Source organism: Lissotriton helveticus, chromosome 1_1, assembly GCF_964261635.1.
Source record: "Lissotriton helveticus chromosome 1_1, aLisHel1.1, whole genome shotgun sequence".
NCBI classification, from domain to species: domain Eukaryota; kingdom Metazoa; phylum Chordata; class Amphibia; order Caudata; family Salamandridae; genus Lissotriton; species Lissotriton helveticus.
In genome coordinates, this window is record NC_136057.1 from 995,962,533 (window position 1) to 995,977,142 (window position 14,610).

Below are 14,610 nucleotides of genomic sequence, written 5' to 3' on the forward strand. Positions count from 1 at the left end.
TGTCCCCGCAGCTGTTCGCCCTTGCCATGGAACCCCTGGGGTGCAGGGCGAGGAGAGGGCAGGATTTTGGTGGCCTGCGGACAGGAGAAGTGAAACACTGTATAGCCTTGCACACAGACGACCTCCTGTTGTTTCTCAGCAACACAACCACAGAGCTGAGAGGGGCGCGGGACATGCTGGCCCAGTTTGGTGGGCTCTCTGGCTTTAAGGTCAACTGGCAAAAATCAAGACATACCACATAGAGAGCAGGTGGTGCACCAACACGTTAATACATTTTCAATTATACATTCTGTGTCCACGATTTGTTCTTCAAGTTGTCTTTTTATTGATCAGGAATATCACACAGGCTAAACCAGCCAATGCGTTTCGCCCAAAGAGATGGACTTCTTCAGGGCAGAAACGATTTTGCTCAGAACGATGTACCAATATATCTGTGGTCGAACCAGATCACTGGAAGTCGGACAGCTAAATCACTCAGACAACAATTTAAAATAATTGTAAGCAGCTATATTCAATGATCATTTGTAGATATGTACAATGCTTCCAGATGAGATAAAACGTCCTTAAACCAAATATAGTTGGCGCAAATCAAGAATCAATGTGTCAATCAATTGCTTGAATGATCCTTGAGATAGAAAAGCATTCCATGACACATTTAAGGTTTTGCGGATATTCCTCCTGAGTTACAGAAGCATTATCAATGTGGAATCCTTTAAGAACTGTATTTAACCTTTTATCATGACAAGAAGGTTGTAATTGGTCTAGCGGAACATATCTTATGCCCTCAATAGCCATGTTTATCTGTGCAAACACAGGCATCAACTAAAAAACCTTCAGGTTTGTGTCCTGAAACTTTACTTGTGAGCTAGGTGAGCAGTCCAGTCAACTGTGTTATTAGGAGATGATTTAAATGTGTAATCTCTCTTCCTTATTATAGACAACTTTTTTATATGTTATGTGTTCCTCCTTTGTTTTATGTAGGAAGAAGCATCTATTCAACGACGGCACCAGGCCGCACGCCAAGCTCTTACGGTTAAAACACCAAGCACATACAACCAACTGCTTCAGAGGTAAATGATACATAATAATTTTCGCAGTTAACTAATGTGGAGGGTGGATCAATTGGCTAAAAAAATGTTTGTTCAAACAGTTGATCTTTTAGCTTGTTCTGAACTGAAAAGAGCATTACAGCCAGGGGACTTTGTTCAAGAGTCTGAGACCGTACCTTGAAGAGGCTTGTCTTCAAGTCTTTTCGTACTCGTCTCTTTTATGTATGCAAGAATGTACAGTTATTTCTATTGCATGATGCTATCTGGGAGAGAAGGATTGCTGTGCTGGTGGTCAGTGCAGAGAACAATTAAGGATTATGTCTATAAATGGTGGGGTCCATATTGGATCCTAGGGCCCAAGAGCAGGGTGGTTCTTTATTTCATAATTATTTTTTTTTTTTATGGAAAACCTTTATTTATGCAAAAAGTGTACACAGCTATTCAGCCGAACATCCCGAAGGCACGGCAGCACAATAGAAGCACAAACTTTTCGGCACACACGGATCATAGTACCGGATACATGAGGTTTAATTTATGTTTTAAAATCAGGATAGGTTCGAATAAGACGAATGAAATTCACATATGAAATAGATAAATAGGAAAGAAAGGGGGAGGGATCAGGCGCCAAATTTTAGAACATAATCATCGAATGAGCGGGTCAAGTAAGCGAGTCCAACACTGTAAAGAAATTCAATTAAACGAGCAAATCAATATAAGCATGTATACCGTCACTATGTTCACCAGGCAAGCGCCCGCCCATTGATGTCGATGACACAGTAAATGTAGAGGCACGGGTTACGACATATCCATGAGATTCCAAAAAATTAACCAGATTCACTGATCCCAATCCCAGAAAAAGAGAAAGTAAAAGGAAAGCCAGAAAAACGAGAAGAAAAAAGGCCATAGAAACAAAGAACGAAAAAATTAAAATAAAACCCCTCCCCCCAACCCCCCACCCTGCACCCCTGCAGATGGCTACGGCCTACCCCCCTAGCAGCGTGCCTGTCGCCCAGTATCCAAAACCCGAAATATAGTAAGAATATAGAGTTATAAAAGAAAGGAAAAAAAAAAAGAAAAAAAAAGTAGAGGAGGAGAAGAATATCACACATGCCCCCGTTCTCACTACCCCCCGTCTGAAACGCACAACCCTAGTCTTGAATCCAGCCAACACTCAATAAAGTTATGAACAATATCACACAGGGAAGACGTCTTACACCGTCCCACCTTCCGCTATCAATAAAATGGCGGATCCCTCGTCCTTCACACACCCCGTAAATCAAAACCAGGCCAACAGTCTCACCCTTGACCCCTGCGATTTTTCGTACCGAGTCTATCAAACGGTACCATCACAACTCCAGGAGAAACCAAAGTCCTAGGCAGTTCATGAGCTGGTATTATGAGTCCGAACAAACTCCCCAGTCCTCCGCAGTCATCCGCTGCCATGACACTCGCCTTTGTCAGCCAAATGTTCGAGTATCCCGATCTCCACCGCCATGAAAGAACCATTCGGGCGAAAAAAGAGATCAGCATCTGTCGAGTCTTATTGTCAGTAGTCCCAGGGAGGGGCAGTTCCGTGAACACCACATTAGACGGCTGCGTCGATATTGGCGGGCATTTCTCCAGATCAACAAGTCCGCTAGCACTCTGTGTTCTGGGCAATGGTGTCGAGGCTTTGTCATAAATGGGGTCTCGATCATCCGGTTCCGCGGGTAGCGTGGGAAAAACTGCTAGCCCAAAGTCTCCAGACAGATCAGGGTCCGTACATGATCGTTCAGGTACGATGTTGCCAGCGATCGTATTGTAGAAAATGGCATCCGTGTATGATTGAAGCTCCCCAATGGCGGCCATTACAGTTCTCAAGGACGGCTCGCTGTTACCCCGCACCGCCTCCACTTGCTCGATTCCAGCCATCTGTGTGTCCCTCGGAGTACACAGTTCCTCCGGGGACAGAAACGTGAGCAGGGCAGGCGGGGACTGAAGGTGCATTTTCAAGCAGTGATAGGGCATCTCGGGCGGGGGCTCCAACCCAGCGTGGGCGCCAGCCGCCGGGACAGGGACCCCCGACCTCACAGCCACTTACAGGATATATACACCTCCGCAGTGTGTACCGAACCGAAGGCACTCCACCAAACTAGGGACAGGATACTCTTCAAGTCAAGCGACCGGACCCTGTCCGGGTCCCACGGCCGTTGTTGTTGAACTGTAACCCGGCAGGGCCAGTACTCGAGGTCCCGGCTCACAGGAGAAGTTAGGCCGAGATCTTCCACACGACAAAACTCCGTCAGTCATGGTGGTAATGTTCTCGGGACCACACCGCCAGATTCAGTAATAGTTGATCCGTACGGGGGTCGGGCGTGAAATCAGGATTTCTGGCAGGATCATCAAGCAACAGACGGAGGTCGGCGGAGCCGGGAGCTTATGCGGCCATCTTTGTTCGCTGCTTGGCTCCTCCTCCCCTTTATTTCATAATTAATGTACTCTTTGGAAAAATTGATCCTCCTCTTATTAATGAACAGTGCAAGGGGTAATTCAGTCCTGATCTGTTGGGGGAAAGCTGCTCCTGCATTTTTCCACATCAATGGAAAAGGCTTTGTTCCTTTTTTTTTTATTTCTTGTTATCGATCCAGACAATATTGTATCTCCTTGAGTTAAGTTGCCATTCTGTGATTGTGAATATTCAGTTCCATAGGCTGGTGTGCTGGGCATTACTGCCCTGTGTGCAATGCTGCTGGTTTTGAATGTGATGTAGACTTGACTAGATTGCCACTCTCGATGAATTAAGGTTGTGATAACGTGGCTGTATTTCTTCAGACGTTTGATGAGCTTAGCTGTGGCATGAAGGATAACATTTAGTGGCATGACTGTGAATCCGACCCTTCGGTCCGTAGTGTTCTTTGCCACATCCAGGTAGTAGAAGGCCAAGTTTTAGACTGGTTTTGAAGTCTTCAGTCAGGATGTAGAGATTAATTCTTTGGAGGACTGATAGTTGAAAGTGGATGGTTTCACTTTTCTATGCTATGTGAGTCCTCAAGAAGAGGTCACTCACAAGGAAGGAGCAATTTGGCATATGCAGGGACTTGCAATGTAAAACCATCTTGTTAACAGAAAGCCATCGCTGAATATTATATTTTTACTGTCATTGGCAATGAGAAGGAATTCAGTTTTGATCAGTATCATGTTGAACTAAGTGCTTCAATTTCTTAATCTGCCTGTTTTATGATGATGGTGTGCTCTGCTTGTAACTCTCTCAGTGCTGTCAATTCTTCCCTACTCATTGTGGTTCGACCTCATTCAACACAGTCTGCTCAAAAGTGTATCGGTATAGTTGTGACCTGGGACAAAAATGTTAGTGTTCTAAAGAATTCAGCTAGCTCACAATGAAGGCGGAACTTGTCTACGTTTACACTTATGTGGCAAGCAATTGGGAGGAGCACTTTGGCATCAATGTCAAAAGAATGTTCTTAAAAACCAAAGGAACATCCACTGGAAATGGTATGCATTATAACTTTCACATAAGTGCCGACAAAATTGGAAATACCTATACAGATGCATGTTGCATGACACGCTGCACAATCTTCATCGATGATTGGTTTTGGAGGGAGCCGCGCAGCCGTCAACATGGTGCTGCTCCACGTGCTGTACGAGCATGCAGCCGGCTACGCGCTCTTCGCCGTGTGCGAGGTGGAGGAGATCAGCATGCTGCTCCCCGAGGTGGAGGAGAGTGTGCTGAACATCGGGAGGTTTAACAACATTGTCAGATTAGCGGGGTTTTCTCCATTTAAATCCGCCCAAAGTGCTCTAGAGAATATAAATGCCATCTCTGAAGGAATACTTCACGAGGACTTGAAGCTGCTTCTAGAGACAAACATGCCAGCGAAAAAGAAAAAGGCTTTGCAGGGAGTGGGAGATGCCAAAATTGGGGCTGCCATACAGGAAGAATTGGGATACCCATGCCAGACTGGTGGTGTAGTGTCAGAGCTCCTTAGGGGGATCCGCCTGCACTTCCATTCCCTCATCAAGGGTTTGACAGCCCAGTCTGCTTCCAAGGCTCAACTGGGCCTTGGCCACAGCTATTCGAGGGCCAAGGTGAAGTTTAATGTTAACCGGGTGGATAACACGATCATCCAGTCCATCAGCCTGCTGGACCAGCTCGACAAGGACATCAACACCTTCTCCATGCGGGTCAGAGAATGGTACGGCTACCACTTCCCGGGGCTGATCCGGATCGTTTCTGATAACTACACGTACTGCCGCATGGCCAAGTTCATCGGGAACCGCAAGGAGCTGAGCGAGGAGCAGCTGGAGGGCATGGAGGAGATCTTGATGGACAGTGCCAAGGCGCAGGAGGTGCTGGAGGCCTCGCGCTCCTCCATGGGGATGGACATCTACCCCATTGATCTGATCAACATCGAGAGCTTGTCTGCACGCGTGATCTCCCTGTCGGAGTACCGCAAGGAGCTGCAGGAGTACCTGCGCTCCAAGATGAGCCAGGTGGCGTCCAGCTGTCCTCCTTGATCGGGGAAGTGGTTGGCGCTCGTCTCATATCCCACGCAGGCAGCTTAACGAACCTGGCCAAGTACCCGGCGTCGACGGTGCAGATCCTGGGGGCGGAGAAGGCCCTCTTCAGGGCTCTGAAGACGAGGGGGAACACACCCAAGTACAGCCTGATCTTCCACTCCACCTTCATCGGGCGAGCTGCAGCCAAGAACAAGGGCCGCATCTCTCGGTATTTGGCCAACAAGTGCTCGATCGCGTCGCGGATAGACTGCTTCTCAGAGTTCCCCACCAGTGTCTACGGAGACAAGCTGCCGGAGCAGGTGGAGGAGCGCCTGTCCTTATACGAGACTGGGGAGGCCCTGCGGAAGAACGTGGACGTCATGAAGGAGGCCCTGGTGGAGGCCACCGAGGTGACCGCAGCTCTTAAGAAGAAACTTGAAAAGAGGGAGAAGAAACGCAAGCAGCGCGAGCAGAAGAGGCGCTGGCGGCTGCTGCAGGGGAAGCGGAGGATGACGAGGAGCCTGTTCCGAAGAAGGCGAGAGTTGAGGAGGAGGAGGATGCCGAAGTGACTGTAATAAAGAAAAAAAGAAGAAAAAGAAGCAGGTAGAGGAGCCCGAAGAGGTGGAATTAGAAGAAAATGGGGTTGAGGAGGAAGTGGAGGAAACGCCGTCCAAGAAAAAGAAGAAATCTGTCCCAGAAGATACGCCCAGAAGTGACAAAAAGAAAAAAAAGAAGAAATCTCGAGACTGATTGAATGGCAATACCCCAGTGACTGACCCATAGTGGCAGCAGTGCCAGGCATTGCATCTCTGAACTGAAGGCTGCCCAGTGCCCACCGTGGAGTTACTGGCTCGGCGAGGCCTGAATGTACATGGGAGCTTGTGCTGTCCCAGCCCATGGTCTGCCCTTTAAAGGTGCCTGTGGCGCCGCTGTGGCCTTGATGTGCCTACTCTGGACTTGTACATATGCTTATTCTCAAATAAATGAGGTTATATTTCCTAAAAAAATAAAAAAATAAAAAATCTTCATCAATGATTTGAACTACCATGTATCTATGTATGTCTTTCTTGTTATATCTATTTTAGATTCATAAAGACTTTAGGTGAAAATCATAAGTTCCGAATAGTCCTACCCTACATACGAATGCCTTAGTGTGTGCGCGTTTACTAGCTAGGGGTTTCCCTATCATTTTGGTCCTGAAGAAAGTCACTGTGACTCAAACAGCACTCATATTTGTCTGAAACATGTCGACCTCATACTAAAATGTGAGAGATCTCTAATTTCTCACCACACATCCAAAATTACTATTTTTAACCCCACCCAAGGACTGCACAATTAAAATATTTTCCCTAAGGGAAGATATCCTGGAGATAGTTTTAAAATTCACTCACAAATTCACCTCGTCACACAAAGGAACGAGCTCTGCTGTAATCAGGTGCTGTAGCACCCCTAAGATTCATTCAGCATCTTAGGTGGGAAGGCATTGTTGAAGCATGCCACCAAAGAGGTTGGTGGGTGAGGGTTCTTATTAAAAACCTAAGGGTTTGTCTGGGACATGAGTGAAAGACATTTGTGACAGTATATTGGGATGGTAGCAAGCTCGTTCTCGGGGGAAGAAGAACTGACTCTTCTCTTTTTCTCACTCTCTTCTTTGTTTATAGACCTTGTAAATCCACCTTGTTCTCTGCGTTAGTGTCTGTATTGGTTGTGTTTCGTGCATTAATATGAATCTAGTTGGTTTTATTTACATATTTTTATATTAAATTATTGTTCTTATAAGCAGAGGCAAAATGAGATATTTTAGTTCAGAGTGTCATAATTATAATATGGCTTCAAAGTATACATTATCACTGGAAATCAAATAGTATACATGTAAATTATGAAATAAATACAATAGCATATTAATGGCGTGTTTTATTTATTTCAGAGGTACAGCACCTGCAACACAAAGCCCTCAGTTACGTCTGGTGGACTGTTCCTCTGAACCTTCACTTCTCCCAAGTGGCAGTAATGTAACACAAGACCAAAGCCTTTTCCCCCCTAGCCCTGACACTAGGTGAGTTCATCCACCAATCTAGAGGGAATGTCTCTTGTCTTTTGTGCCATACCGTGAGACGTTGGAGCCACCTCTTACCAAATGTTTTATACTATAGGAAGGCTCATGCAAGTGCTCTTGATATAGTTGTACAATACATTTTCAAATTTTATTACTATTATTGTTATTGGTACCCAGTACAATGACAATTTTTCAATAATCCACAACCATAACCAGAGGGGTGGAGATGGATCTAACAGTCAAAAGGTAGACCGCGATGGTGGCTGTCGCAACTACTGGGACATCAGTGTGACCCTGTGGAAGCTTCCCCTTCCTCAAGCTCCATTTGTCCCTAGACTGTTGTTGCATAACAAACTCATTCTAAAGCTAGGAGGGAAAACGTTAAATATTGCATGGAAAAAGCTCATCAATAACTACCAAACATATTGTATTTCATGTAATATGCGATCCAAAACCTCGTGTAATTCATGAATAGAAAATGTTTCATATGTTGCATTTTCAGTTCCAGGGAGTCCGGCTCGAGCTCGTGCTTGTCCATGCTCTCCTCCGCTGGTGCCTACTCAGCAGAAGGCTTGGCGGGTGTCCGTACTCCAACCTTTACCTTCCAGCTGGCCGAGGATGTGCCCATTGAACCGCTGGACCTGACTGGGATTGGGCCAGGAACGGGAGGTTTGAAAGGTACACATAACTGAGGTTTTAGATGAACAAAGCACTTCCTTCATGTGACGGCACAGTGGGTGAGGTTTGGAGGGTGTGCGTGTATGTGTTTTGTGAGAATACCGCTAGTACATACCTGTCCACCAGTTCCTCTCTTCTCAAGTATTACATTTTTGTAACGCAAACCAAAAAGATCAACGGGCATACTTGTACTTTAGGTTGCCACCACACTAATTTATTTATTTGAATCGGTTTAGTAAAGTGGCAAAAATTATTGTCTTCAGTTTGAAAAAAATGCACAATGAAAATTCAAGTAAATTATTTTTTTAAAGATAGCATTTTGCTGCCTTCATCGAATTCTAGACTAAAGGTAACAGAGCCATTGTTTCCATATTGTAGGCAGACACAGCATAAACAATATAAATTGTTTTGAAAAGAAACAGACATTGCTGTGTTTCTCATTCAACATATGGCCTCTGTCTGAAAGACGAGACTTCTAAACGTTCCAAATTTATTGTTGGACACTTGCAAATACCATCAATATGTATAACTTACCATACCAGAAGTCCTAGTCACCCTGTGATTTAAATATGAGACTTATGCAAGGTGCACTTAATTACATCGTTTCTGGAGGAAAACAACGCCTGGCACTTCAATCAATCAGGTTTCAGAGCCCAACACTCCACTGAATCCGCGCTCCTGTTTACCACTGATACTATACAAACGGCAATGGATCAGGGTAAGAAGGCTGTCCTGATACTATTAGATCTATCGGCAGCCTTTGACACGGTCTCACATACCATCTTGATTGACCAGCTAATAACATCAGACATAACAGGAGTCGTGTTGGAGTGGATAAAGAATTTTTTGAGTGACAGAAGGCAAATGGTCACCCTTGGTGAATCCTGCTCAAAGGAAAAAACCCTTACATCAGGAGTGCCTCAGGGATCCAGCCTGCGCCTGACGCTCTTTAATGTTTACACCACTCCTCTGATCAGACTGATATCGTCCTTTAGGATAGATGTTATCGCGTATGCGGACGATACGCAATTCATCCTAGTCCTTGATAAAGACACTAAGGACTGGGAAGAGAATCTCAAACACTGTCTGACGGCCACATTTGAGTGGATGGGTAAGAACCATCTGAAGTGCAATACAGGAAAAACAGAAATTCTACCACTGGGCACACAAAATGATTTTATTCTCAAACTATGGTGGCCTGAGAATGTGGAGGCACCGCCTATTACAACCAACACCGCACATAACCTAGGCGTCAAGTTTGATACCGCTCTATCGTTCAAACAGCAGGCGCTGTCAGTAGTTGGCACCTGTTTCAATGTCATCAAAGGGCTAAGAAAATTCTTTGACTTACTCCCACTATCAGCAAGGAAAATGGTAGCGGTGACATCAAGACTTGACTATTGTAATAGTCTATATGCGGGATCCAGCAAGATGGTCACTCACAGGTTGCAAATGGCGCAGCATGCAGCCGCAAGGCTGGTTCTGAATGGCCAAAGAGATCTTCAGCATCTGCTGCATTAAACACTCTTCACTGGCTACCTGTGGTCAAACGGGTGCTATTTAAAGTCCTTATAATCACCTTTAGGGCCTTCCACTCGCAAGGACCAAAATATATACAAAAGAGGTATTCCCGATACCATCCATCACGCACCTTAAGGTCCTCTAATGCCAATCTGCTGGCTATTCCGACTTTTAAACTCAGCTCAAGGGGTGGCAAATCTTTGCCAGTCCTTGGGTCCAAAGCATGGAACAAACTCCCTCCACATCTCCGTGCATTTGAACAGGAATCTGAGTTCAGAAAGGCATTAAAGACCTGGATTTTTAGTCTCCCTGACACCTGCGCTCGTGCACTAGTATGAGGGCCCTGGTATCACTACAGTTAGCAGCCAGACCAGACCTTAGATCTTTTCTGGTCCATGTGTAGGCGCCAAGATGCTCCTTGGAGTGATAGTAGCGCGGCATAAATGTTATTTTACATTACATTTTACATTACATTACTACTGGGAAGGGGCCGATAGTCTAGATGAAAACTTGGCCAAGTTTGACCTTCTCAACTTTGACTAAAATGCCTTTTGAAGTATCCTCCTTTTGTAGGAGCCTTTTGCTGTCAGTATTGTGGTGGTGGCCATTTTGTGGACTTACGGGTATTACAGGTGTACACTCCACACCTTTCTGTGCCTGCTATGGATAGTAAACAGTGCGGAGAAAGCATACAGGTCCGCATGTGTGATGTGGCCAGCAAAGCCAGACTCGCACACAGTGGGATTATAGCTAGGCAGAATCAAATACAAATATAACAATTTCACACAGTAATCGCCACCTTGATAAAATAAGTAACCATTTGAGTAGTACACAACATACTTTTAGATGTAGTCTGCCCCCTTCATACAGAAGTTTTCAGTGTTGGTGAAGTCTTCTATGAACAGCAGTGACCTCTGGAGGGGAATCTTGTTTTTATTAAATAAAACAATATCATTTCTTTTGTGCTTAGGAAGAGTTGGTATGCTATCCTGTAAAATGTTCACACAAGGTTAGTCCTTTTTGATTACATATAAATCCTTGGGGATACGGACTAGCTACCTAGTCCTCTCTCTCTTGTTTGATATGCGAAGAGTTAGTATACACCAGGGATTATGAAGATGAAAGTAGCATGAGGTAAGCATATATTTAAAGAGATCAACGAAGAGCAAATATAACCAGTCATTACTTTTATTCTGTTGTGAGAACCCCCAAGCTCTTCTAAACGTGCCACATGTCTCAATTAGATGCAATTGGAGAAGACGTTTATTCCATGGTGCTTAGTACTAGGAGCAGGCCCCTAAAACATTAAAGGGCCAAAAAGAGTGCCTCGAATTGAATTTCCTGCAGTTTCATAGCAGCTGCAGTGCACAGCCATGTTCTGAAACTTCCTACAGTTTTGGGCGGGCAGTCATGAAGACTCTTATGACCAGTCCTCGCTCACTCAGGCTAGGCCTGATTCCACCATTCACAGCTAAGGCCTTGAGATGTAGGCGGAGATGCGGGTGGATTCTAATAGACCTGTTCTAATGGTAACAGGACGAAACTACGGCATTGATATGCATGTTTGAAGGCTTTTTACTTCAGGAGGTTCTCATTCATTGAGCGTTAAATGGCTGAGAGACAACCATTAAGGGTGTCCTGGATCTAAAGCAAGCTTGTCAGATCTCACTATTAGCTGAGAGTCAGCTGCAGAGAGAACTTGCTTCACGCCTAGGCACTACTAATGTTAGTGTGAGGCCTAAATCAACGTTAATACATCCCTAACCCAGGAATGTTACAACCCCTCGTTGCTTTTCAGAAAAATAATATTAGGGTCTATATTTGATGCGCTATGTAGCGCTATGTAAAACCTCTTGTATAACAGAAGGCATTCATTTGGTTTTCGTTTGAAAGCATCTTGCCCAGCAAACAGTTGTTTTTCTATCACTCCCGACTGCCAGGGACATATATAGCTTTCTTCCTTTAAGGAGACTATGGAGTAGGTGGTGGCTAATTCGGTCAGAAATTGCATTCGCAACACAGGAAAACTGCCTTCTAAGTATTCAGAAGCAAGAGCTGTTGGTTCTTTTGAATTCCGCCAACACAAAACTGTAAGAGCTCACCCTACAGAATCCTCTTGCAGCCACTTGAAATATTTAGCAAATGCGAAAAATCCTTTCTAGCTGGAGCAACAAAAGCAGAATACATGATCATTTTTCAAATTTATAAATTCTGTTAGCTTGCGTAAAATGAGGCAGGAGCAGTCATGTTTACTGTGGCGTCTTCCCAAAAAAAGGCCCACTTAAAATGGATAAGGCTGAATTAGGGAGATGGCCTGCATCATTTGAAAGTGTTGACCAGGATAGTGCCTGTTACTGACTGAAAGGCGAACTCTTGCTTGTGAGCGACTATTATGCAATTCATTTAGTGAGAATTACTTTCTTTCTGATTTGGGAGAATTGGAGGGGGAGGCCCTACTCTGATATAATGATCAGATCGCCAATGCCTGATGTCAAGACTACTGTCTCATAGGGACTGGTTGCTTGCTGCTGCATCAGACTGCAGTCTATACCCTGACAGGTGGAGATGACGTCATTGGGTATACTGGCCAGCCCACCCAGTCAGAGCCTTTTGGCCACTACAATAGATGCTGTTGTGCATTATAGCTGCCAGACCGTGAGGACATGGAAAAGCCATTACATCGTCATTGTAATTGAGGTCTATTTGACTCCCCTCTTCCTCTACAACTTACTGACAGCAGCTAGGCAGAAGGGTGTCAGTATCCTTTGAAGACTGAGAATGTATATCGTCAAATAAAGGGGCTTAGCTGAAGTAATTTTCAACATGTCTTTCTTTTTCTCGAAAGCCCTTCAATATTTCACCTTTTGAAAAGTTTTACCCCCATGGGTCTTTTGGGAGGTTCTTTTAGAGATTTGAAACCTCTGGAGAGATGCACACTTTTAGAATAGGGAGCAACTAAATATTGAAGATTTGCAGCATGGATTCTTTTTTGGATTCAGATTCTGTACATTAATCCGCCATCTCATGGTTGGGTCCAGAAATGTGTTTCTCTTGTCTTCCTCGGTTTTTTGTCTCCTTTGGTCATAGTCGACCACCATTTGGTAGTAAGTCCATCCTTTCTATTATGTCAGAAGTGCACCCAGACATTCATGTGCCTGGTTTCCATCGGCAGATTTTTTTCTTGAAGTTGGGATCTGAAAGCATGAGAGAGGACCTTTGAGGGAAGTTCAAAGAACACAACTAATCGTATTAGAAAACAACACTGGGAAAGAACTGACTCCCACAGGAGACTACGAGGAGACAAGACGTAGAGGTGGACCCCGTTTTGTAACACGAGAAAGCACAAATCTTTCAGGCATCAATAGATCTCTAAGATATGCACCATCACATTCACGTTTTTTACAGACATGTGTTGGGAAAATCTGCTTCTCAAATCTGGTTAGTCTCTTCCCTAATATGTTGAATTTGATGATTACATTTATTTCAGTACGGTTGAGCTTAAGTGTCGGACTTCTGGCTTTTGCCTTCCACTATTGCCCCATGACACTGCGATTTTCACATCAACCAGCTGATTCCTCTTAAATTCATCCCTGCTGCTTAGAGAACCCTTATACTTTGTGTTAGAAATGGGGTTTCTGGTTGGCTAGGGTATGCACCTAAGCCAGGCAGAACCCACCACTCTAGTCAGGGCAAGTAAGTTACACACAAAAGATAACCTGTGCTCACCCCCAGTAGCTTGGCACAAAGCAGTCAGACTTATCCCCTGAGGCAATGTGTAAACCGTTTGGGCAACACACTAACACAAGTAACACAATGAACACACCACAAAAGAGATTCCACACAGGATTATATAAAAATATAACATATATTGTAAATAAATCTTCGACCAAAACTGCATAAAACAGACATGCTGTGCACTTATGAAATCCTGTGATAGTACTCATTATCCTGACAATGCAAAGTTCAAAACTACATACATTAGTAAACACCAGGGCATGCAGCAGTTAGGTTAGAGCAAGAAAACATATGAACACCATATATCACTTTATATACATAATTCACCAACTATGGTCATCACATATCATCAGGAACACCTGGGTTACAATATACCACCATAAACACATAGATCCAGTGCACCAGCACCTCCATTATATGTTAGGCAGTAATGTGAGCACCAAACGTAGGTTACAGGAACACCTGTGCACCTACTACAGTGAATATGGTAAATTTCAGGGAAACTGTAGGGCAACGGAGCACCTGTGTACCTACCACTGTTAATACAGTAATTTTCTTTTAACTCTCTGTATGTGGCAAGTTCCTGATCGCGCGGGGGGGCTCCACCAAAGACTCTCCCCATAATGCCACCAACACAGAAGCCCCAAGGCATGTGCTAACATGGGGGGCAAACCCACACATCTCACAGTGCAGAGGGGAGACCGTGCTGGGTCCCCCACACCAAGCAGTGAAAGGCAGCTGCTTGCGATAGAGTAGTGCAGCTCCTAAACAAGCCCAGCTTTCCACAATACTTGAAAAGAGGGCTCGGCCACCCACTGAACAGCACGGGATGATGGCTCCTCCAGCTTACCCTCCCACAGTACCTCTTCTTGCCATCTGACTCAGCATGGGAATAGGCGGACCATGGTGGGCTTCCCTCGCTTCGTCAAGGCAGCCTCTGCAGTCTGGGAGTTACTAAAGGATCCCTGAGCTGGCGTGCTTGCTCCTGGTCGGAGGATTACCTTCTCTCCGGAGTGTGGTGTGAGTGGGGCCCTGGTGGGTCTTCTCAGGTCGAGGCGGTGAAATGCAGCTGAG

The 14,610-nt window shown here is 44.9% G+C and overlaps 1 protein-coding gene and 1 pseudogene across 1 annotated transcript in view; both read left to right on the forward strand.

The window, feature by feature from the left end:
- Positions 1-14,610, forward strand: part of LRGUK (leucine rich repeats and guanylate kinase domain containing) — a 336,772-nt gene that overhangs the window by 316,057 nt on the left and 6,105 nt on the right. The window contains exons 17-19 of the mRNA XM_078677476.1: positions 982-1,070; positions 7,474-7,602; positions 8,105-8,280. Coding sequence (XP_078533602.1) covers positions 982-1,070; positions 7,474-7,602; positions 8,105-8,280 — 394 coding nt within the window. The remainder of the gene's footprint in view (positions 1-981; positions 1,071-7,473; positions 7,603-8,104; positions 8,281-14,610) is intronic.
- On the forward strand, positions 4,647-6,376 carry LOC144819682 (nucleolar protein 56 pseudogene; annotated as a pseudogene).